The 27908-nt window shown below is 33.1% G+C and overlaps 1 protein-coding gene across 1 annotated transcript; it reads right to left on the reverse strand.

Annotated features, from left to right (window-relative positions):
* Positions 1–303: 303 nt before the first annotated feature.
* Positions 304–23403, reverse strand: LOC128213917 (PDZ domain-containing protein GIPC1-like). Its single transcript, XM_052920029.1, has 5 exons — positions 22961–23403; positions 20716–21085; positions 8396–8496; positions 6293–6374; positions 304–4615 (listed from the first exon to the last, which is right to left on the reverse strand). Exons 1-5 carry the CDS (start codon positions 23246–23248, stop codon positions 4425–4427), a joined length of 1032 nt encoding a protein of 343 aa, XP_052775989.1. The 5' UTR covers positions 23249–23403; the 3' UTR covers positions 304–4424.
* Between the last annotated feature and the right edge of the window lie 4505 nt (positions 23404–27908).

Consider the following 27908-nt stretch of genomic DNA (forward strand, 5'->3'; position numbering starts at 1 on the left):
TTGGTCTGAAAATCTCCAGGCTGACATTATTAATTAAAACAATGGTGACACATTTTATAACACAAGATCAAGTTGTTGATTCCAATCATTCCTGAGTCGGGGTGGCATCTTAGGGATATGCATCACTTCTGCGATAACTCTAGTTAGTGTATGTAAATAATCAGTATATTTTATGAAAAAGATATTCGGGTCTACATGGTAATGATAGGACAACAGATTCACTAATGACAGAGTTTTGTTTTCATTCCATATACTAAAACAGAAACACCAAACCGCACACAGGAATTAAACAACAAATGATGGTATAGTAACAGTCTTTATTCAACAATTTCAATGACACAATCCATATGATCTCAAGATAACATTAAAACACTCACAATAGCTCGTACTTGTATAAGAATAGCGAAAACGGTTATTTGTAGTACAACCGATTTCATAATACATGTACACACAACATAAGCGCTGACACAAACATAGTGAAATGTTTAGAACTACAAACATATATTACAGGGGATCCAACAGCTGATAGTTGTCAATCCTGAAAAACAGCTGTGGTCTGTTTAAGTGTGAGGGATACATACCCAAGGCAGGTAGTTCATTTCAAGGTACTTCCTACTGTTTTTGATGCAAATATCAGAGCAAAAACCAATCTCTATGCAATAGTCTAAAGTTAAAAGCTCTCAATACTGATTTCAGGATTAACCTTAAACGTTCAAACCCCTGATATTATTAAGGCTGATGAATTGATGAAGCTCAGGTTTTCAAAGTATATAATCAACACAATATAAATACCATGTGATTTTATGTCATATGTAAACAGGGTGTTGATGAGCAATGCTACAAAGCCAAGTGCACGATGGCCGCATAAGTAATAGATATGAGTACGCAAAAGCCCATTAAGATCTATTCAGTAGCTCAAGTTAGATAGTAAAAACTTGTTTGTAACACATTCTTGCTTTCAGTACTGGATAGTAAAGATGTGCGTAAGTGGCAGATCTGGTTGTATAGTGCAAAGACACTTAGTTTAAACTTGATTTATTTTACAACAAAGTAAAGAAAAGTGACCACCAGAACCACATTTGCCCAGGCCAGGAATCAAATTTGCCCAGGCCAGGAATCAAATCAGTCGCCTTGGTAAGAAGTGAGTGCGCTAACAACTGCGCTAGCCAGACAACCTAGTAAGGCACTTGACTGTCAATCAAGGCGTTGCAGGTTCATTTCCAAACTACGGCACTAACAACAATAACCATCTTTCAGTGAGGGGCGTTAAGTTGGATGTCCCGTGTGACACTGCCATACACTGTTGCAAATCAAAGATCAAGAGAAGCTCTAACCAGGGTTACATCCTCCTGTACACTATGGCTAAAAAACCTTACAAGACTAATAATCTCACTGGTTCCTACGCTTATTGATGAATTCCCAATGGCATGATCAAATAAATGTGCATTCCATGCCTATACACTCTTATATAATATCTTTGCAGTCATTTTGTATCTACTATTGTCGCATTGCACAGCATTGGGGGAAAAGCTCAGTACAAATCAATGCATATTGTCTGGCTGAAAAATGCCCTAAATACTAATTGCTAAAAATAATTTACTTATAACATTAAAACCACATGGTATATACACCCCTTGATCAATGCATCTTAGGCATTTTGATTTGTGTATGTACATGTATATGCAAAGAACAGACATGACTTTGTAATAACATTGTGCAAGATGGCCAATATAACTATTTTGCCAAATGGTTTAAAAATCAAGATATCACAAAAGACAACGTAAGTTATAAATGTATCACAACACAAAAATGTACCACTCTACAATACTCGATAAAATTTGAAATACTTTACAATAAAACATAAATACAAAACATTCAACCTCACTAAAACTCTACCTTTTATAAAATTTGGAGTATCAAAAATATTATTTCACATGTATGGTATACAAACTCCTAATCCTTAGGCAATCCCACAAAGTTCGGAATGTGAATAGTATATAATAAAAGAAAACTTTGAAATAAAAGTACATTATCAGTGCTCATTCATAGAATAAATTACTCACTGCTTTTCAATGTATAGAAAATGCTATTAAATTGCTTCACAAAAAACAAGTCTGAAATACATTGAATACTTCCTGTCCATAATCATGCCAACTTTACAAGTAGCCATGAATAATTGATATGCAATCACTGGAATGTTTCTATAAAGCCTCTTCGCAATATAAAGCATAAAATAAACAAGAATAAATATTATGAAAACAGATAAAAATGTACATATCTGTCAAATAAGTCTGTTTGAATCAAACATATTTAAGATGATGAACTCGATACATGGAGTTTGGAGTCAAATGCAAGTCTTTTAAATTGACTTTTGGCTCATTTAGTGGTCAACATATTATTTTATTTTGTCCAACGAAAAGGCAGTATTTCTGAATATGGCCAATACATTTATTTCAGTAAATCAGCATTAAGCCATGATTTACATTGGATGAACTGGTAGATATAGTGACTGGCCAATTTAGTAAGTAGTTTACCGATAAATTGTAGACCACTAAAAAAATAACTGATTGTGAGTATGTACTAACACAAGATAAATGGTTATGCGACTGCGTTAATTCAAACCATTTAATTTTGTAAGTATTTTCTAACAACCTTTAACCATTCCTTGCCTGAATGCTCTTTATATACCATAACATGATAAATTTAATTATATATTTTCTATAAAATTCCTATTGCCCATTTAACCGTTAAGCGGAACACACTCACACCTAAATGTTTGTAAAAAATTAAATTTCACAACCGTGATTTTTCAATATAAGGATGGGTTAGTTGTACAAAATAACTAATGACTTTAAAACAACAAACTACCACAATAGCCATTGCTAAAACACTAGGTTATTATTCAATTCAATTCAAAGTCGAACGTCAGACTCTTGAAAATATAAAATCCACTGTTTTTTTTATAGCAGTTTAATGTACAATGATGGTATTAATTGCTTAAATAATTATTCCTGCAGATGATATTTTACCTACTGTATCATGAAACATTTAAAAAAGATTAAATATTTGACATTCTAAGTCTTGTAAGATATAGAATAATTTTGTAGATATAGGCCAACTCTTATTAATCTGACACCACAATTGAGCAACCTTCAATCAAACAATATAACTGAGATGGACACAGTTTATCTGTGAACACAAAAGGTTAAACATGCATTCAAACAAAAAAAACATAACTGTTTAATCAACCATAATAATTATCAGTGTTCGAATTTATATTTTGTCCAATTGGATTATTGGGTGATTAAATTGAATTGTGCTATACATTTAGTGGGCCAAATCAGCAGTCAGCCTTTATTTATTTTCATCAGGTGAATCAGGAGATTTTAAGAGGCTGGGTCAGTAGACAAAATATAATCTCAATCACTAAGCTGGTTAAAGGTTGTAAGTATGTATTTACCAAAATAAAGGGCCTGGAGTGTCACAGACTTCGTAACTAATACACACTTCTTCTTCAAAATAAATCAAAGGAATAGTACATAAACTTGTTCCACAACAGTCAAAAGCTGATAAGCCTTAGTCTTATCCATGTTAATCCTTTAAGCAAATAATGTAGAAATTATCACGCATAACTGACTGAATGCATGCAAATAATGTGAACATTGTATACACATCATTTCTACTGTTTCAAATGTTAACATTATTCATATGTTAGAACGAAATGAAAAATAGGAAAGTGTAATTTAAGACAATAATTATGCACTAACGTTGCTACTGGCAAAGACTGTTTCATGGCATAAACAATGACTCAAGTAGATTTATCTCTTATAGTATGAATGAATGAATGAATGAATAAAGCAAGGACAAAAAATAAAGAACCAAACAGCAGCAGAATGTGGAAGTGTGAACACTTAAATATTGTTAACACTTTCACATGGAATAAAAACTATCCCTGGCAAATTCAGGTCGATAAATGGAGAATTTACAATCAAACCATTCATTAAATGATAACAATCAATGAATAAGACACAAAGTTCATTTGGTGCTCTACATATGGCTGAAATGATGCAGTAGAAAAGATGTGCATTATATATCGATAGTTGGATTTCTGAGAAAACGCACTCTTAAATATGACATATTCTTTTGTGAGACAAGCTGTATGATTAAATCATTATTAACCATATTATCTGTCAAAGTAAATAAAAAAAAATTCATATGTAAATAAAATTTCTCTGATTTGGTTATACAATTATTCTTTTGGTGTAATAATATACCATTTGGAGTACATTTGTAGGTTTTTGCACAAACAATTCACGAAGTCACAGATTGGCACAAAAATGATGATAAGAACGATGAAATGTGACACTAAACCCTCGAAAAATAACACGCTCATGAAGATATATATTTTGTTTGTGTAGCTGTTGTTAAAAATCTTCACTGAATTCTTGAATATTTGGCTTTGCAAGGCGACCAGATTTTGCGTCGGAAATCGCCCCCCATAAGTCGAACACGAAATCATCTGTGAAGCCGAAATCTTGTAAATCTGAGTTGTCGATTGCCATGGCAAAGTCGTGAGGATTATCTTTGCCACTGCCAGCTTCCCATATCTGCTGGGCTGTAAAAGAAGATATTTGGATTGTTATTTGTATTACCTACAGTAAATAAACAACTGTTTGCTTAAATTTGATTTATTGAACAATCAGTGTGAAGAAATTTATATAATTAATCCAGTCTGAGTCACTCTTGTTGGCATTATATTGGTCTAGTGTTGTGGAAGAAACCAAAGTTGAATTCGAAGAAAACCAATAAGTTTGGTGACCACAAACCAAATCACAATTGTGCCAAGGCAGGTTATCAAACCCAGAAAGCCATGGTGAGAAGTGAGTGCACTAGCCACTGCACCAACCAGACAACCAAAACTGTTACTATTAGAAAACTTGGATTTTTCTTCTATTAAAAAATTAAACATGGATCCAATATAAATTTAACTCTACCAACTTGTAATAAAGATGGAAACATCAGATGGTAGCCACTATTATATATAATTGCAAGTTTAAAGTAAACAATTTCAGGTATCAGGTTTACAAATGCTTCATTGAAAGTTATTGCAGTTCGTATTTTAGCTATTTATTTCAATATCTTATGAAAAATTACCTGTTTTTTGCTTTCAAGGACAGAAAAACTCACTGTAGTAATTATGTGTATCGAGTTTCACATTTTCTAAACATAAACACCTTCCAATTGAGGACAAAAAAATATAATAATAATAGGGTCACCAGAGTACGAAAATTCACATATTTGTTAAGGGATAATTATCCACTGTGATTGTCTTAAAGGCTGTTGATATCACTACCAATTCAGATCAAGAATGCCTGCTATATTCCAACAATGAAAACTACAGGAAAAGGCCCATATTGTGTCAAAAACTTTTCTTGAAATGTGTCTATGAACATTTGACGAAAATGACCTTAGTTTTAAAAATACCACAAGATGTAAATAATTGGGCCTTTACTTTGTTTTTTATTGTTCTAAATATACTGTGGTAAATTCACAATTTTTGGCATTTCATTGCAATTTTCACAATTCTGGCCAATTCACAAAAACTAAAAACACTGTGTTTCGGCTATCACGTGTATGTGTACAATGTTTTGTGTTTGTTTGGCCTTGCATGATCTTGACACGCCTTTAAACTGGATAAATTGGAGGAGTAGTTTCCATTGTTTAATGAGATAAGCAAACACAATTTATTCAGTCAGTTAAGTGTGTGTAATTTGCAAGACGCTGGTACTTGAATAAATTATTTTCAACTTGAGTCTAGACTTATAAAAAAAATGCTGCGAATCTTAATCGTGTTTTCAGCACACCTGCTGTCCCCCTGATGGCTATGAAATAACCTGATAGCCTAGTGCAGTACTGGGTTACTAAAGTCACATAAAACCAATTTTGTAAACAACATTTTTTTGGTTTGTAATTTACATGGAGAGCTTCAAAATGTCAATTGCACAGCTCATACTGTAGGACATACAGATTATAAGTATCTTCCATGGCCGAGAGTGTAAGATATTGTTTTGCAGACACGAGGCAAAAGTTTTCTAAATATTGCACCAATACAATGTTTCTACAATGTTGCTACAGTCTTCAACAAGGGAGGTAATTACAATGTGGTGACCATTAAAAAGGCGTTTTATCTTTGCCCGTGGGCAAGATAAGAATTTCTAGCATGGTTAAATTTTTGGATCTCCTTATATGAGGTGGGAGAAAAAATAGTCTATAACAGATAGAAGGATCTTACAAAGGTCAGTGTCGTTGATGCCCATAAAAGACTCCAGTAGTCCATTGATCTTGTCCACAGCCATGCTAACATACTCTTCAGCCTGAAATTATACAATTAATAATAATTATAATTATAGTAAACATTTTTGTTCCAAATACCATAATATAAGACGCAGCCATTGGGAAAAAAGTGTGTCCTGTACACAATGATTTACCGTACCTAAAGAATATTCCAAGCCAACACTTGTCTGTTTCCTTGCAAGCACTTCTTAAAGGACATTTACCGGTCTATGATCTAAAACTGTAAGACCATTTGAAATAAATGGACATGAAAATTCCAAAATCTTTCCTTACATGTTTGACACCTCAAGATCAAAATAAAGTTTACTTCAATTTCATTTCTCAAAACCAGAAGTCACGAAACATATGAATGCCTGTCCTTACAATCTATGGTATATAGTGTCACTTTGTTTTACTTGATATAATAACAATCATCAGATTTTATTACAATACATTATAAAGCAGCTGAAAAAGCATATGATTTATCTGATGTGATGCAAATCACCCAAACTAAATAAATCTTGCAACTTTATGTAAACTATAAATGTAAATGAAGAGTAAGCTCCTTAAGAGAAAGAAGTTTGCATAGTTGAGGGCAATGTAAGTTTATAACAACAAAATCAAATAGTACAAGTTTAGGCGTGGCAGATCAACATGACTAAAAGTAAATATGTTTGAAAGTAAGACGACTTACAAAAGAAAGAGATATCACTGTTGTAAATCGCTTTAAAAAAAGATACAATGATCTAATAGGAACAAAAGAAAAAGATCAATGTTTTGTCTAATAAGCATACAACTTATAAGGCCATTCTTTAAAAATTGTGTTTGTAGTGGCACAACTTGGGCCATTTTTAGTGGGTACAAATGGGTTATGGATGATTCTGTTAAAGAGACTTGCTCATGATTTTGGACCAAAAATTATCTGAAAACACTAAATACTCATACTTATACTTTATCATTATTTTACTCTATGAGACCTAAGTTGCAAAAACAAATACAAATAAAGTGTGAAAAAGTTTTTTGGTTATAGTTGGGTGCGAACCCACGCCAGTACAGTGAAGAAAAACTAAGAAAACCAGCGTCTTTAAACCACTCGGAAACATGGAAATATAAAACATTGATGGATACTTTAACCTTTTAACAAAACATTGATAGCAGCTACAAAGACGATATTTGAGCAAATATCAACATTTGCTGGAGGGTTCTGCTGTCAGTATCTTAGTTTTACAACCCTAATGATTTACCATACTTTATTTTGTAATGAAAAAAAATGCATTTTACTAACCATGAGCGAGTCCATTCAGGTAATAAAAAGAACAAAGGGTCAAAGCCATATTTATGGGAATTTTATTATGCTGATGCCTCAATTGCTTGTAATTTTAAAATTACTCCATTATTCACCAGTCATTTCTTGACTTTAATTAAATTGTGTAGACCCAAATAGACCTGTTGAAAGATTCATTCATAAACAGTTCTGCCTCCATTTATGAAGAGATAAGGGTGAAAGGAAGTAGTTCTACACATATCCAATGGGTTTAAACTTCTTTTGCTGAATTTTGTTTTTTGCAAATTAAATTATTATTGGCAAAAGCTAATAACTTCTAAACTTACATGTATTTACTCCCGAGAGGAAATGTTTTCCTTTATTATTATTAAGTTCTCTGTACTGACAAATGATCAATATTGACTTCCTCTATAAATTCCTCTGTTGTTGCAGCTACATTCAGTTCTACATTCCCCATCAAATCATGATTGTGTTAAGTTTATATAAACTTAAACATTAAAGCATGTTTTGAAACTAAAAACAGGCCTTTTTTAAGTCTACAAAAATTATACCCAAACGATTCAATTCCCGTTCCCGGCCTGGGTGCATGTGAGTTTGTTTTGTGGTCACCAAGCCAGACAAGAGGGTAACTGACTTCAGGACTCCAGTTCCCTCAAAACAAAAGACCACTCTGTTGCATAATATCATGCCAATGAGAGTGATTAATATATATACTATGTTCTAAAAACTTTTTTCAGGATCGTTGTAAAATGAATATTTTTAAACTAAATGCTTTACCTCTTCGACTTTAGCCTCTCCCTTGGAACTTATGCGGAGGGTCTGTTTGCCTGTGCCTAAACCACTGCTTCCCTTCTTTCCCGTTGACTTGCCAACAAATGCTGAAATTGGAACATGCATACATTAAAACTTTGTCATTTGAAAAAACTGTATTCTTCAATGATTGCTAGAAGGACCAATGACCATTTAAAAGAAGGATGGTAGACTGTTTTGATTTAATCAAGCATTTGAAAAACAATGTACAGATTGAACCCCGTTCTTTACCCTGTCAAAAAACATTTGAAAAAAGGTTGATAATCCTTTTTGCAACCAATTGACAATTATTTTAATTCCCTCAGCATAAAAAATGTTTGTTTCTGGTTTCCTGAGCTACCCTATTTTATGCCCCCTACGATGATTTTTGTTATTGCCTGCAAAATAAAAAAAATCTTATTTTTTTTAGGGATACATTTTTTGGTACAGCAGACTAAAATCACTCCCGTTTTGGTCTAAAAGTGATATATTGCCTAAAAATATATACATATGTGGATTGGGTTACCTGACCCTACCTACGAAATAGCCGCCGACCCTACAGGTTTTTTTTATAGACAGTTAGTAAATAAGAAAAAAAAGAATAATAAAAAAATTGTGTGTTTTAACATGTTGTTTAAAAACCTTTAAAGCTAATTATACAGAAGGTTACTTTACACCATTCTCCAATGATGACAATTACGATCTTATATGAAGCCTAATAAAAAGATAAAAAAAGGGTAACCTACCCTGTAACCTGTTTTTGAAAAGGATGTAACCCTAATCAAACCATTTTTGTTTTGGCCTAAGATGTAACTTAACTTAAAAAAGAAAAGAAATACTGACATAGCTTAAAAATTATCATTATTTTTTGGTAATTAAATTGAAAAAAACAACAATATTTTACTCGTCTGGCATTTGAAAAAGTATATATGTAAATGATTATGTCCACTGATAGCTAGAAGGCCGCTTATATGCACTTGAAAAGGAGGCCAATAAACCCCTTTGATAAAAAATCAACAATGGAAAAAAATTTTTATGCGAGTATTATAAATTATTAACAAAACAGGTGTAAAATAATTTGCTTCTCTATCATTTTGTCATGTTAGAAAATCAGTTTTTAAAACATGTTCTTTGCAATATACCAAATAACATTAAACCTATACCAATTTCAATTGTTCCTTTCTAATAAAAATGTCATATCAAAATTGCTCTGTATTATAAGTGAAATTGATACATGTAAGTACTTTTGATAATATATTTAAATTACTATTAAGTTTAGATATTAAAAAAACAGGCCAGAAGACTCTGTCTAGATTGATTTCAAACAACACATGAGTAATTAATAGGGGTGGACAAAAATTTTATCATTACCCAAATATCTTTTAAAGAGTATAAATTATAATCTAACCATTTGTTTTAAGATATTAGGTTCTCTGTTAATAATGGGTATCTGAAGCAGGTATTTATGTGAACAATTAACCTTGATGAAGGAAAATTTATTGAAGACCATATTGTTATAAATACAAACTTATCAAGCATAAGACGATACAAAACTTGTTGCAAGATAATCCTTGTTTATCAGATGACTTTTGATAATATATCTTGATGTTATCTGGGGTATCTTTCATATAAAAAAACCTTTAAAACATGTTAAAGCAGAGCTTTTAAACAAATTTGTTAAATACATTTTTATGTCAGCCTTTAATTTTGCTTTAAAACCATTTAGAACTGGAGATTGCACAAGCACATTGTCTCCCCAAATGTTGTTGTCGCTGAGAAATAATGATGGCCATGATATTTGTTCTTATATGGATTGGAGACAAACTTGGTGACCTTGAAGTTTGGCCTTTTCATCCATATTCAAAAGAGAACAAGACCTTGACCTTTGACCCTGACTGACCTCAAAATCATCTGTTGACCAACTGCATACCAAGTATGAAGCTACTGAATTATTGAGTGGAAATATTTTACTGCTTTTTAACCTCAAGGTCATTACAACCTTGACCTTTGACTTACGGATCTCAAAAGGGGTCAATAAAACATGAAAATGAAATTCCTATTTTTAGAATGGAGACAGTCCATATTTATTATGGTATTATTAGACCAATTATTACATAAGTTGTTTTTTCTCTAAAAACAAAATCCTAATTCAATATCATTTTTTTTACATCCACATAATTTATAGGATAATTAAGGTTGTTATAATAGAGACTGTCTGACATAACATTTAAGATTTGAACAGTGTCAGACTAGTATCGGGTTACACGAGTTATGTTATTAGTTATTAAGTAATTACTTAAGTACTTTTATGAGATAATGAGGCCTGGCTTCAGATTCGTACATACATGTATATGGTACAAACATGAACTGTTCATTACTGACTTTGCGCTAACTCAAATTAGCATATTAGGCTAGATGATTTTGTAAACTATATATTTGAACATGTGTTATTTGAATAACTCATTATTATAATTGTTTGCCCTATTAAAGGACATTATAACTTCTATCCAAAGATATTTGATTTGTAAGCCATTTCTCAATAAGGACTGAACTTATATTTTAATAATTTAAACTATTTTTTAACATAAAAATAAAATAAATCCAGTTAAAAACTATAGGTCATCAAAAAATGAGTAAACAATAGGGCTGCAGAACAATTATTATCAGTCACGGGGCTGGTATGTGACCTGATATGGGATATATGGGGCATTATCATTACAAATTAGGTTTCCTGCGCCCAGTATATCTTTTTTGGGTCATCCACTATTTCTGTAACGTATATAACACATCAACAAGCTGTTAACATTGATCAATTTATGGGAAATGTACTCATTGGCATCGACCATAGACACCATTTTAGTACAATATAATTTAGTGACCCAATATTGAAAAATATAGGGTCACTGTCTGACAAATCTGGGATAAAATGCAGTTTGTGTCATTCATATTTGAGGCGTGCAATACCGGCATTTCGACATGCTGTTTGAGAATATGGTATCTCACACTACGATTTCTGTCATATCCATAAATGAAAATAGTTTTTTTTTTTGAAAAATTTCTTCCATTCATGCAGAACTGACCTTATAATATTTCTCTTAAGTCAAAAACAAGTTCTGTTAGAGTCTAATAACAATTGAAAAACAAATAGTATGAATAGGTATATGTCTAATACAAAATCAACAAGGGCATCAAGACATATCTTTAATCATTGATTAAAATATATTGCAATATATTGAAAAACATTGATAAACGGATCATGCATATTGCAATAATTTATAAATATTGCTATGCGGTTTTAAATTGGGCATATTGTTAAGGCAGCCTTGCAAAAAATACCACTGATATGAAATTAATAATAAAGGCAGTCTGACAATGAAATCAATAAATACAGTGAACTGTTAATACATTGTATACCTGACAACATTTCAATCCTTTTACGAGTGTTGTCATGGAAACAGTTTACACATAGTCAATACCCAAGTGAAAGATCAGCATCAATGTCAAAGTACAGAAACAATATATCTTTATCACACAGTTGGTTTCACCTGTCTATTTATTATCAGTTCTTAATAAATTATTTAGATGACGCTGGTTGAGAAATAAGCTTTATTTATATCTTTTCATCTCTGTAATAACTAAACCTATACTGAAAAAGTAGTTTAAAATATCGTCATGTTTTTTTCTCCTCGAATTTATCTCTAAGCTTAAGTCTTATGAATGTGACTCTCAAAGTGGCTTCCTCAGCGTCAAGACCAGAAGAGTTTCCCCAGGGATGAAACTAATAGAATTTCTGCCTCGAAACCATGAGTACTAATAACAATAATTATCTGTCATACAGTCCCTTTTTGAGCGACTAATTATAATGGCCCCTTAGTCAGGTGCTCGAATGGTGAAACTGAAAGGGGGACACACTTATAACTACCTTCATTGAAAGTTAAATAACATGAGGATCTTAGTGAAAGCCAACTCTTTCCAATGAAAGTAAGGGAAAATTTATTTAAAAAGTCAAAATATAAGGCTTAGCTATACATGTGCATTTCATCTCTGGCAACATGGGTACCAAGTTGCATAAGAAAAGCTTGAGTGAATTTTTAGTTTAAAAAATAGGAGTTAAAAAGTGGGTCAGTTATATAAAATGCAACTTTAAACATAAATAAATCTATATGAGTTGTACATATCAGAGAGACCCTTTAAATTGGGGCAAGTCAGGTCAATAAACATTTTGGCAGCATGCTTGGACGAAACAAAGTTCTTCTTGAAATACAATTAGAAACAGAGTTCATTTTCATACAAAAGGAAAACTACTTTATATATACATTACAAAACCTCTCATGCAATATACTACAACATATTTGCAACAACTTCGCATGGATAACAAATATTTACATTTATTATCTAATCAGTCCAAGATATGGCTAAATAAACCTTAATTTGTCAACCCGTATTTAATTTAGCTTTCATCTATTTTGACTTAACTTGAATACTTTTCATAAAGCTTTCATTGCTTAACTTAATAATTATCAAATGTCACCTTGTATATATAAAAAACATCATTTGCATTGTTAGAAAAGATGATAATTGAATATTTACATAATCTTAAAATAAAGTAGATGGTGTTAAAGCTGCATTCTCATAGATTGACTGTTTAGAGAACTTCTTTTTTATTTTTTTGTATTGGAATGAGCCAATTTTTGTATGAATTGACTGAAAACCAGTGATATGAGATAAGCCTGACTAAAGATTAATCACAGTTGTACATGCTGATGGCCAGAAATTGCTGTTTTATGGCTAAAAGTGTTACTGACGCTTTCAGAAAAAAACAAAAAAACATCAGCTGTTTTCCGAAGAATTTAGATCTGTTCTATTGTGAGATGTCTTATATGACTGAATTGAAGGCATTGATGCCAAAACCAGGCTGATTCTGAGACAAAAAGTAAAAAAAAATGTAAAAACTATCATTCTGTGAGAGTGCAGCTTTAAAAAAGAGTTTGCAAGGTATACAGACATCAGACACCAGACAGGGAGAGGGAACATCATATGTTACCACAGTAACCCTTTCAGCAAAAATGGAAGAGAAATGCACATTGATATAATTTACAGAGGTGTGATTGTAAAGTAACGCTTTTGTTTATACAACCCAAGTATTTTAGCTCGATTGTGAAACCGGGCTTAATGTTAAATGGTTGTAACTCATTACATATATAATAGAAGGCACTAGAAGAGCTTCGTGCTAAGATGTCAAGTCTGTCTGTTATAATCTGATGTAAGCCTTTCTCCTATCAGTTTTCTTGATAAAAACCAGCATTGGTATGTAAGCCAAGAAAACAGGGCCATGTTTAGACTTGAACCCACAACCTCTCTGGTGAGAGGCAAAGACCTATATCATTAGACGACACACACTTTTCAATTTATGCTCTTGCTTTGTACAAGTTCCTTGTGACAAATCAAAATTGAGCAAATGCTAGAAGGAAGGGTAATGATTTAGCTAGATTAAAAGTTTTAAAGATGATTCAATTTTTGATATTGTTGATGTCCACAGTGTGACTATGTTAGTTTTACAAATTACTAACACACATCATGGATGAATTTTCTTAACATTAAAACACTGTTGGTCAGTTTACTTTTGAAGTATCACCAGTCTGCACTTGTGAACTTGTAACAAGGGGCAAAATTGAGAGAGTTAACAATTAACATCCAAAAATAATATTTAATGCTTTAGTTCATGACACATTGTGTCGACAATATATACTCAAATGACTGTTTAAACAGTGGGTATTCGTTTGACCAGAGATTTCAAATTTTCTTACTCATGGAGTGATATCTTGTTTAACTAGATGTTTGTCAGAGAAACGCCAACAATGCTGAGCTGACCAATGTCACAGTCATGGAAAACTTCTAAGAAAGATTGCTCTTGAACTTTAAATGTAATTGTTGATAAGTTGATAGTGAAGACAGTGAAGATGAAAAAGCCAAAAAGACATCATCACATATCTGACCAGTGATCTCTGTATCTGACCATGACCTTTGACCTACAGACATGGGTTGCAAAACGCCATCAACTCATGGTGAACTATTTTGTTAAGTTATCAAGTTATTTTGAAAACCCCCAATTCATGGACAAGTCAGAACCCCAACAAGCCAAAATACAAGGGATTTAGACAGACAAGCCCCTTGAGTGTGACCTTGACCTTTGACCTACAGATATGGGTTTTACGCACAACACCCTCTGCTCATGGTGAACTTTTCTGTTAAGTTATTTTGAAATCCCCCAATCATGGCTAAGATATTGCCAAAAAACAAAGCATTTTGACCATGATTGCTTGTGTGTGACCTTGACCCAGTAGACATGGTCTTGTACACACATACACATTGAAATATCATAGAGAACATTTGTAATATTAAAATCCTCAAATACATGGCCATTAGTTACAGTCTTATGAGTCAATATTTTTTTTGGCAACAATTCTTGTCCTTTCAAAAATAAGTTGTCCTACTTTGGCATAAAAGTACAAATTAAGTTTTAAGAATTACACACCATTGCCTTGTATATAGTCAAACAAAAGAAATTATCTGCAGTGAAAAGAAACTAGTAAAACCGATAATTGATTGATGAAAAATGCCATAAATTCTTTGTCCCAAAAGTTTATATTTAAAACATTATTCAAAAGAAAGGAATTATAAAATAAGGACAAATGTCATTTGTGTAATTATTTTGTAAAACCACATTAGTTTAAGTGATTAAATATGTACAACCCTTAAATATGACTATATTTTACGTGTTTCTTGATGTGTAAAGTGTGTACCTCATCTGGAGTTCAATGATGTAATATTGTGGAAAAGTCAGCCAATATATTAGTTATTTCCCTTGTATATGGATACGCCATTACCTATTTTTGAAGAGTAGCCTTATACAGATGACCAAGGAGGAGCCTAAAAGAAGCTGATTTATGAAAATATTAAAATTAAGCCTTCACTGCGCTAAGGTAAATAAATATAATTGAATTTTCTCTATGATGTAACCACTTTAGTCTCATTTATGCAAATGACCAAGTAGTTAATTCATTGCACTTGTATTTGCTTGAACTGAAAGGAAAACATTGCACAGTCTGTTAAGAACCCCACATACATATCATGATGGTGCAAGTGAAGTAAAGGTTGAATATATCCATCCTGTAACATTCTATGATGTAACGCTGTATTTCGTTATATCAGGGAGTAGTTTTGTTATATCAGAGAACAATGGCAAGTGTACAACTATTTAAAAAATAAAATAAAGGTTTATGACATTTATATGTGTAAATATTGACATCATCAAGCATTTTCAACATGCTGAGAAAAACAACGAGCTCAATAATTTAATTAGTTTTAGTAAAAATATCGTAATTTCAATTTTGATGTTACAGCAAGGAATGTAAATTGTTATGTCAAGGAACTTAATATAGTAAATACAATAAAGCATTTCTAACATACAGCTAATTGCAGTACATATCTATATTCTGTTACTGTTAAATGCTTACCTGTATTAGGACGAGATTGATATAACATTGTTAACACGCTGTGGCATAAAGTTGATAAAACTGTTACAGCAAGTAATAAAAGTGGTACAGCAGAGAACTAAAACATTTTTATTATCTGAATCATGTGATCATGCTGTATTTGGTATTGATTTGATATATTTGTACATTTCAGTTGCTTAGAAACATACAAGTAACTGCCTGCATATCAGAAATAAATAAATAGAAAGAAGAAACAAAAGGACCAGGTAATTAAGTTTTGAAGTCTTAGATGTACTTCAGTTTTCCACACTTGCAAAAAGGTCCCACCTGTCTTCATAAAAGTTGAGATGGCATTTTAGTGTCTTTTAAAATATCTATTGAAAAATATATGTTTACACAGTTGTTATACATGTGATACACCTTTGACGGTACAAAATACACTTGTGATGGAGTATGTGCTAAATGCAAATAACCAGGTTTTCCAAAGGTTTTATTAGATTGGTTTTCCAAAAGTTTGTATAAGATTTTGGTATATAGTGGTGCGAGAGGCTGGACTGGATGATATACTTAGGATCAAGGTCGCACTTAATGACCTTCGTCAAAAGTGTCATTGGTCAAAATAATGGTGATCAATTACTTAAATGATGGAATAAGCGTAGAGTAACGACATTATTGTCTAGTAACACTTAATTTTATTTTAGAATGGGGATGTCAAACGCAGAGCGTCAAAGGAAGTTTCGTTCCAGATGGGATGAGGATGAAACAAGAAGAAAGTATTTGCAGGACTCTAAAGAAAAGTACAAGAAGGACAAAACATTGGGGAAAAGAAAACAGATTACAGATATGACACAAAGAGAAAAAAGGCATCAAAGAAAGATTTGGCGAGTGCAGAAAAGGAAACTGAAAGAAAGAAGAAAGGCTGAACAAGAAAGAATATTAACACCCCCTTCTTCACCTGTGACACCAGAAAAGAGACAGAAAAGACAGATCGATGATAAACAAATGGATCCATATGACAGGAAAAAAGAATTCAAAACATACCTGCAAAAACTGGCAAAGTGTAGAACATTTTGTGAGCTGCAGACTGAATGCAAGCAGATCAATGATACAATTGGTGAACTTACCATTGACCCACATGAGTCAAACATGAATTATTTTACCTGAATGACGATTTCTTGCAAACTGGCGGGACTACTAGTAAAACATCCAAGCAGTATGCTCAGTATTCAGAGATGTTCATTCCAAATGAAAGGGAAATGACAAATGAAAACATAAAATCAATTTACAGAAAAGAGATTCTCAGTATCACAAAAGACAAATCATTTATGAGTATTTGGCAAGTTCATGCACTGTCATCAGTTCTCAAAACCCCTATTCAATCAGTATACCCTGAGCTAGGCAATAGAAATGTGAGGAAAGACATGCACAAACTGATCAAACCTGTTTCAGGAACCAATAAAGAACCCCCAGTTTTTGTAATGTGGACATCAAACAGGGATGATATGACTCCGTTACACTGGGTGCCAAATCACTTTGTGCCATTGTTGAAACTTCCGGAATGGTATAAAATAGATGATGAAAATAATAATGATTTGGGCGTATCTGACAATTACCAAACAAAACAATCACGTATGGAAAGACCAATTGAAGTTGAAAGTTCTGCACATGATATATCAAATGCTACGAAAGTTCATGTGTGTGTTATTTGACTGCAGAGAGGGGAACGGCCAATGAAATCAGAAAAGCTGATGGAACGGAGTGCACATTCAAGGAATTCATGGAAAGCAGTGTTGACAGTTTGAATATAGGAATGGGTAAGGTAGACGGGGCAAATAATGGGACAGAAAGTGATAGTAAAGATACCAGTTCAAAGGTAAATGGGTCAAATGGTGGGACAGATAGTAATAGTAAAGATGTTGATGAGAAATTAGATGGGGGAAATGGTGGGACAGGTGGTGATAAAACAGATGATGATGCAAAGGTAGATGGTTCAAATGGTGGGACAGATAGTGATAAAACAGATGATGATCCAAAGATAGATGGGGCAAAAGAAGGGACAGATAGTGATAGTAAAGATGCTGATGTGAAGGTAGACGGTTCAAATGGTGGGACAGAAAGTTATAGTAAAGATGCTGTTGCAAACGATGATCGGGAACAACATGAGACAGAACATGTAAATACCGATTTAAATGACCATGAAGGTGTAAGTATGGGAGAGAAACATCGGAACAAGATCAGTGACATTGACACAAATTTTGACACATGTATATATAAAGAGAAACATGTTCTTGTGAATTTCAATGGAAAAGCACATGTTGGCATTGTGAGAGACAAACTTGTCATCTGTATTAGTAGACTGTATGCGCCGAAATGGTAAAAAAGATAAAAACAGTTTCTGCTGGCCAATAAAAATAAGAGACACAAATTGGTATCGGCTTACAGATGTTATTGCTATTGTTGAATGCTCCGATATTCCTGGACAGAGAAACAGGTATCAACTAGATGAAAAATCATGGCAAATGTATTCATCTCATTGTTGAATAAATATCGCAGCATTCAACAGTAGCAATGCCATCTGATAGTACACTGTAACATCTTTTACTTGACAAAACATTTTGTATGATCCATATTGTAATGCAACATTGATGATGTACAGAATTTGTTTGATGTAACAGTTTATTTCTTTCATGTAACAATACATTTATTGAAATAAGAAAAACATATATCCAAGTTTTGTTACATATGTTAATAGTATATTTTCTTGTTCACCGGATGTTGCTGAATTGTTTACCATGTACTTTTGATGTTGACAAAACATTATGTATGATCCCTTTTGTAATGTGAAAGTATCAATCATACATTCATGAATAAAATTTCTTTGATGTAACAGTTTATTTCTTTCATGTAATGATAAATTTGCTGAAATAAGGAAAATATGTACCCAAGTTTTGTTAACTTATGTCAATAGTTTATTTTCTTGTTCTTCGGATGTTACTGAAATGTTCACGCTGTACTTTTGATGTTATGAAGTTAAATAAAAGATTTAAAACTTAAATTGTTTGTTCAAAATTCCATGCAGTAACAATACTAGTCCCTTATGTAACGCCGATTCCTTGACATAACATACCATGTTTTTGGACATTTATTTTGGTTATATTTCAAAAACAGTCAATTTTCCTGCTTAATGAAGAAGATCTATGTAAACACAATGACTGAGAATGAAAATGAAACTAAGGATGTTGTTCGCAGTTCAAAAGAATGAATTTTATATGTTATTTATTGTGAAAATTTAAATGCTAATGAGTACATAAGTAACATATCAAACACTGCGATGGTTTTGCAGATTTGTTTTCATTTATTCAAAAACAAGAACATTTCTGATGATAAGAGGTAATAAAATCCTAGTTTTGCTTTAATAATAGTTTATTAATCTCTATTTAAAAATTTGTTACATCAAGGAAACTAGTAATGGGTGGCTAATTACTTTGCCACATATAGTACTACACAGAGTTAATTAAGGGTCTATTTATGTTTAACTGTATCAGATTTGCCCATATAAACATGTAAATAGACCAAAGAATTGGTTCCAGAGGACTTATTTTTTCTTTAAATTGACAAATGAAAATGTTGCAAAAAAAAATATTGACTCTTATAGACCCATCCTGGATTCTACGCATATACACCAAACCGCCATTGTTGCGGCAATATCACAATGTCAAGCTTGCTTGCAACTTGAGCTTGACAAAGAAATATGATGCATGATATGAAGCTGGCTTTGAAATTCTCAAGTTTCATTATATTATGTTTGGGCAATAACAGGAAAAAATTGGTCTTAGTTTCTTAGTTACATTTTACTTATAACATTGCATGTTGATAAAGCATTTTTGTTCAATTATTATTCAAACTAAATTATTTCTCATACTTGCTATACTGCATTTATTTTGGACTCTTTTGGTTCTAAGAGCTTTTGTGTTAGGGCAATGATACTAAAGCTAATAAAGTATGTGTTAGTCAAAGAACATGCAACTGCATCATAGTTTGACCTGACTGCCCCTAAAGTTCCTTACATACATTGATTATAAAACCTATATTGATCAAGAAAATGTTAAGAATGTACAAAAAAATATAATATATTATAAAACAGGCATGTGCTCTTTTTGGCACACAATGTATTTTTAAGCTGTTGTCACTCATACAGTATAAGGAAAATGCTATGCTGTGAAAAGATAAACAAAAGGATTAAGATTAATTTTAAGGTAACAAAAACAACCCGCAAGTACCCATATTCTCAATGTAAATCTTACTAGAATGTACGGGGTAAGGAAAAGATGTACTTCCTGCTTTAAAATTTAAGTGCATCTTTCAAGATGCTAATGTATATATTAAAACTGAAACTGATCCATATCATATTTCATACAATTATATCCTTCACTTAGACCTTATAATAAAAACGATCCAAACTAAAAAAACTGTTTGCTCTTTAAAGCCAGAAACATGCCTATTACTTTAATTATGTCATAATATATGACGTTCAAAAAACAGTTTGATGCCGATAAGGAAGTTAAAATATATATTTTATGCTAAAATTGCAAAGAGACCAACAGAAATTATTCTACAATTCAAAATATTGTTACTATAATGTTTATAGACATGTATAATGAGAATTAGCAAGTTATATATCAATTTCATACATGTAGAATGGATGGATATCTTATTAAAAAAATATTTTAAGTATATACATTTTTGCATCAAGTTATCATTAAAGACAGTCAAACAAACTTTTATTTTAATCTTTAATAATAATATACTTACAAAAACCTGATTTCATTGGCTCCACAGTCCGAATTGTGAATGTTTTCCCCTTCGGAATTTCTTTTAACATTTTTGCAACTTCGAAATGTCGACATCCGACTAAACTCTTCCCGTCTATTTTCTCAATATGATCCCCAACTGCTATTAAAGGTGTTTTGTCCATAATACTGCCTTCTTTTATTCGTTTGATAAAGGCGTAACCTGCACCATTGTCTGTTATAGTAAGTCCGAGGGCATCTTCTGATTTCGTTACATCAACTTCCTTTGGTTGACTCTTGATGTGGGCAAATATAAAGTCTTCCAGGCCAATTTGCCCTCCTAGTAGCCGACTCATATCAATTTTGTGCGTATTTAATGTACAAAACAGGATCTGAAAAATGGTGTTATAATACTATTACATTTATACACTCTTCAACAATTTGTACAATAACACTTGAATTTCTTAATAATTTAGTATAACTCCAATTAAGTTTATTAAAATATCTTTAAGTCAATTTATTGAAAATCTATTTCTTTCAATAGTTTTTGGTATCGGATGTCATATCTCGCATCATGAGATACAAAAGTATTCAGGTCCCAGACAAAAGAAAGCATGGGTGAAATCCAGCCTCCTAATTAGCCAAGTCAGAAGAGCTACATGTTAGTGTTCCTATGGTAGTGAGGACGAGCTTTGCATTGACCGCACATTTTCACACCAAGTTTACTTTGCTGGTGTAACAAGAACTAAAAACAGGGATTGCCTGGATCAGCAAAAAGGTTAATAAGGGGATCTATGTGTGTTTAACCGATCCCCTGTAAACTGTTTTAACCCATTCAAAGTGTATATGTCAGCTGTACATATTTCAATAGCTGACCTTGTGATAGTTGTTGGTTACAGATACCAACAGGTCCTTACTTTTGGAGAAAAATCAAACTTTTTTACATATTTTTTTCTCTGGGAAAAACACTTGGTCTGTCAGGCTTGAGCGAAAAATTTGACTTGGTCGGTGGTCAAATCGGCTAAGTCAAAGACTGTGGAAACAAGAAAGTATTCTATAGAACATTTGTAATTGGCAATAGGCTACAAATACGGGATTTACTGATTGTATTTTACTTAAAGCCTGTATCACCTGAGTGTGTTGTTAAATAGCCGACAATTGTTGCAAAAATGGCAGCATGATTTGCAGCTGTCAGTGAAAATGATTTATTGACATTAGAAACAACAAAAGATTCAGATAATACACAAAGGATAAGGGTGTTGATCTTCATCGAATACTTTAAAATTCTACAGCTTTTGTTTCCGGTATAATAAAATAGATATTGACTGCTTTTAGGGTGACAGTGTATATTGTCAACCTTTGGAAAAAACTTATTTATACTGTCAACCTCGGCTTCGCTTTTGTCAATTTTATTTACCTCAGATTGCAGGGGAACTAGTCTAAAATAATAGACGTGTTATACGGGATTTTTCCAATCCCTAACGTCTAAACGGGAATGTGCAAAAAACGGGGGTGTTTTAAAAATATTGAAATTGTTTTAAGTGAAGTATTTTATGGTTGAAATTGATCATAAAGAGTTATATTGATATTTTAACATGTACGTGAAATGTTATTTTGCACTAAACAAGCATTTAATGCATTAAAACAAGTTGTTTACCTTTCCAATAAAACGAAAGTTGACTGACACAGACAACAATTATGCGAAGGGGAACAACTCGATACAATCGTAATAACTCGGCCTCCTCCGACAAAGCTTCGAGATAGACCTCGTTATACAATCGTAACAACTCGGCCATGGCCGAAGTGTTCCGAGCGATTTAAAACTGTGCCCAAAAGCCTTGCAGGTGCCCTTCATGAATATATCGTTATGTTTTGACAGAATGAAATGAAAAAAAGCCGTCAAACTCATAATTATAAGTTGGATATTTATTTTTTGTGTACGAAACTAATATAAAATAACATTATCTGGTAATATTTCTTGTTTTTATTATATTTTATAGACGCAATATGCTTTAACCCGGAATCCTGATCGGAACAACAACCCACTTTTGATACTAAACAATTTGTACGTGAAGGATTTGCCATATCAAAAATCTAAAAAAAAATCCGTCAACATACAATTATTTGGACTACAGGGGAACCCTCAAGGCATTCAATATTTATATAACATATATCTGTCCAAACAGAAAACAATTAAATACAACGACATCTTTTGTTCAAAGTTACAAAAAAAATGTGTCATCAAGGTGTGATGACTAATTTTATACCTGATCAGTCTCCATGTCATAACACTCTGCTATCTTTTGGTAGAGTTCTTTTACATTTGAGAAGCCAGAAATAATCCCTGTTGGGCTGCCATGGGCCTGTTGACAGTGAAACACCAGTTTGGGCCTCGGCTGAGGCGTTGGGGCCTCATTTTTCTGGGTCACTTCGTTCTTCGCGGTGCCATTTGAAGCCGGTGATTCTTCGCCTGGGCGTGTCACGGATTGAGAAATGGTCTGATTTTCATCGATAGCTCCCTTCGCCTGCTTAGCTTTCTTGCCAAATAAGGGCATTTTTGTTTAAATGTTTATATTTCTTGCGTTTAAGTTAAATTTCCCCCGATCACTCGGGTTATTTAAAGCTTTTTTGTTTAATTTGTCAAATACACACCTGTATTTCATAGGTAAATAATGGCTGTGTCAATACGGAAGTTTTGTTCGAAAGGAGCTCTTGCTTACATCCGACTTCCGGTTTTCCTGATGAAGTGAAATTGAATTATATTTTTGTCTGAAAGTATTAACATCGCTATATGATATATAAGGTAAAATGGTATCTAAATTTTAGATGTAATAACAAGGGTACCTTTATTTTAATGTACGTTTTCGAAATACCTTTGTTCGCTCCTTTCGGTTTACAGGTACGTTGGTTAGAGTCTAACTTGACGCTAGGCGCTAGCTGTTTTAATGAGGTAACCTCCCTTTTTTCTGGAGCACATATCCGATGGAATGTCTGATCTTTTTATTCGTTGATCATATACAACCTTTTATATTGAACTTCATAAAATTGTATAAATTCAAACGTTATTTGACATACAGTGAAGGGAATATAGCTTTGGACCAAATAGTGCCAAACCATGCATCCCCTTTTGACCGCTATATTAATGCATACTTCCAACAGTAGCTGTTAAACATATGATGATGATGATGATGATGATGATGATGATGATGATGATGATGATGATGATGATAATAATAATAATAATAATAATAATAATAATAATAATAATAATAATAATAATAATGTTGTTTTGATAATTATTGATAAATGATGATAAATCATAGATAAAACCGTTTCATAATAAGTTTAAAATACTTTTGGTTGCAATTGACTTTATTGTTATATCGTATTATATTATTTAAAAATTGCATTAATAAAACAATTAAAGGATCGGGCCGGTACTGGGCATTTATACTTTCTCACTAGGACTCAGCAGTGGTATAATGGCTATCGGTTTATTTCTACAAAGATGAAAGTCATCATTGGGCCGTTATTTGCCCAGGTGTTTTTGTTTTAAATCAACCCCCCTCTGTTACAGTAACATTATTACCCCGGGATGTAAAAAAAAAAACGTTGCACGAATCTCGTGTCCTAATTATTACTTGATGCCAAAGTAGGCTGTGGTGGACTGTGATGTGTCCAGAAGAGCGCACCCCAGAATAATGCACAGGGATATAGATTTGATAAAAACAGCATAAAAAATGACAGAACTGCTAACTAGGCCCTGTTTCAGTAGAGATCGTAAGGCTTAGATCGTAATTATTTAGGCGTTTCCCGTTAATCATATAGATTCTGGCTGTAACTAACGGGTGTCCCCGAACACTCATAAGCAGCGTAATGTTTACAAGGATGAAATCAAAACTCGCAAAGGAGAGTAGGAGGGCGCCAACATGTATCACCGCTGAAAAAAAAACATTTTATTGCATGAAAACCAATATTACAACGAGAATCAATGCAAAGATTAATACAGTATTTGAGACCAACAGTATTGAATCAAGCATGCATAGAAATTGGGCCACGAGTTTTGCAAACATCAGTTACGGCCTTCTCCCGAAACGACTCTGTCTAAGGGTGAGAGGGAGAGAGACGATGGGCTCCTGATACCGATTGTTGAATTAGTTAAAACTCTGAAAAGTTGTCAAAGCCGAATGGCAGTTTATTTGTACCATGGGGTATAGGTCCGTGTTTGTACTAAGCGAAAGGAAATTTCGAGTGTTTCTAAATGCACAGATTTATTCCTGGTCGGGGTAGAGTGCACATCGAAATAAGAAATGTTCAGCATGCATGTTCGTGTACACTGCAATTAATACACTGACGGAAAGACTCGAACTAATCGGATTTTAGATCACTTCAGTAGTTTCTTAGCTGCGTATGATATACCGAGACAAAGCTAAAAAATTGTGATGAAGGTTTGTGTAAATAGATCTTTGAAATCAACGCTTGAAAATGGAAAGAGTTCATGAAAGTCTTGTATCTATATACATTGATTCCGCAATAACAAGGACGACGCTATCGTTGAGCTGAATTGCAAAGCGTCTATTCATTGTGGCATATTTTTATTGTTTCTCAGATTACGATTAGAATCACTGACCGTTTGTTAAAGTGTGCTGGTAAATATTAAGGAAGTTCACCGTGGGTTTGTTTTGTAAATTGTACAACTATCACAGAAAAAAATTGGTGCGTACTAAAGAATTGGTCTTAATTTTAAATATGATATATACATTTGATTAAAAGAAAATTTGGGACATGTGGGGATGTGATCCCATCAGAGGCGAGCAGAGTTGATCTTATGTTTCGGCGTATCATAGCTCAACTTTCGATTGCTCACACTCATGAATATACCATGCACTCCTTCCGACGCGGTGGAGCTTACTTCTATATTCAATGTGGAACTTATTAATGTCGGGGACAACCATGTAGTTATTCCGTTATATAAACATGACACTTCTTCTTTACGTCCAGTGAAAGCGTCTTAAAAATGTGTAGGTTAGCTCCTTGGTGCCCATAGAACCGTACTTTTGTCCCCGAATTGATTAGTTTTAACATAATTAAGTAAAACAACAACGCCAATATCTGTAACTGACATAACGTTTCTACAAAGATATTGAGACTTATTAAACTTTAACACTGGAATCAGGAACTAGGCTTGATTTCCTGCAAAAGATGTAAAATGCAAACGAAAATAAATAACACATCGTAGCATGGAATGGAATATTAAAATCAATAACATCATTAATTTGCTTCAAAATATCTTGCATCATAGGCGCCGCCTGCTTGGGGGAAATGAAAAAAATAACTTTCATAGCCCCCCCCCCCCCCCCCTGTAGGTGAGTTGCAAAGAAATGTTGGAAACATCAGGGAATTTTTCTCCTCGCAAGACATGATGAATACGTGCCCCGTGTGTATAGATTTTAATACTCTGGAGAGATTTCATGCAACAGGACTGTGTATCAGAAGATTAAGCCCCATACTTTTGCCCGATCTTTCAATTGTTAAAAGAGGAAAATCATGCATCTTAAAACCATGCAAGCCTTAATAAACAGAACTTTAACAAAATAAGAAATTAAGACAAAATTACAAAATTAATTAAATATAAGAAAAAAATGTACGCAATCCAAATGAATACTAATTAAACATTTCTGATACGGACAGCCTTATCTTAACTATACGCGGTACCACAGACATTTGAAACATTTATAAGTCCGTTAAGAAAAAAGAACTAAATTGATATGATCAAAAGCTCATGAATTAAATATTACTGCGATAACTAAGGCTAATATATTGTGTTTCATAGAATTACCAAATACGTGCATGAACGATATTTTCCTGATATTTCACAGACCACAACTTTAAAGCGACTTCAACACTATAACACTCAAACTGAGCTATATCTGAGCACGCTTCAAGCACACATTTTGGAAACATTCTATGAAAGAATTCGCCCCACATCCAGAAAGAAAAGCATCTGAAGAAACACTTCATCAACAGTAGACCTTTGACTTGTGTTTATGGTTTATTTATATGAATAAAACTTATCCACCACTTGACATCTTTGAAGAAGGGCGGACAGTTGGAACCTGCGGCAATGAAAAGAGTAACATCCCTTAATAATTATTATTATTTGATAACTGCAGTTCATCAACACAAAGTGATATTAGACTTTGGTCTTAATTTATATGAACATGATCTGATACCGGTACCGCAAAGAAAGAGCAGGCACTCGAGACATATACGATAACCAGCGCTATGATCTTCGACATACCGTATGTTTAAGTTATAGCTAGTACACCTCATTCATTGCATTGGTCAATACAGTTTCAAATATGTAATTTACTTTCAAATGGTTGATATTTTCTTGCAATATAAGGCAGTGCCCAGTGATGTGATTAGTCCGCGGATTCACGGAATTCCGCGGATCTAATGGCCCCAGAGACCTCCCCCCCCCCCAAAAAAAAAAAAAAATAATAATAAAAAAAAAAAAAAAAAAAATATAATTTTTTTTTTAATTTTTTTTTCCTGAAAAAAAAAACGTGGTTGCTTTCAGTTGTTTAAGTTGATATACCAGTTTGCTTCAAATTTAAAGTCAGGGGAGCCCTCAAAAAAGCTTCTAAAAAGCCATTTTGTCTTCTACAGCAGTGTGCTTTTGACCCCAAGAGCGCCCCATAAACCAATGGCTGAAAATGTTTCAGCCCTCCAGCTATAGATTTATTTCAGCATAAAATGTACATAGCATGGGCTTAAAGTCAGGGGAGCCCTCAAAAGAGCTTCTAAAAAGCCATTTTGTCTTCTACAGCAGTATATGTGTATATGTGATTTTAGCTGCCTGGTCAATCACATCCCTGGTCACAAAAACGCGTTTAGTCATAGTCGATGCCATAGAACCGCCCATTACAATGCAAACTGTGATTGAAAGTTACTTAGTTCTAGGTTTTCGGCTCATATTGATTTGAACACTATTTATCAAGGTCTGCCCGCGAATATTGGCTGCATCATGGCTTGTTGGCTGCATTATGGCTTGACCCTGCGGTGACGACATCACAAATTAAATTGTGTTTGAATGCCGTAAGTGACATGAGGTAGAAGTGACTAATCCAGATATTTTAAAACTTAAATAAACTTATTGATATACAAGAGATCTGGGTGCGATACCCTAGCGCTTTGCGAAGATACCTATTG

The sequence above is a fragment of the Mya arenaria genome, chromosome 13, assembly GCF_026914265.1.
Source record: "Mya arenaria isolate MELC-2E11 chromosome 13, ASM2691426v1".
Lineage (NCBI taxonomy): Eukaryota > Metazoa > Mollusca > Bivalvia > Myida > Myidae > Mya > Mya arenaria.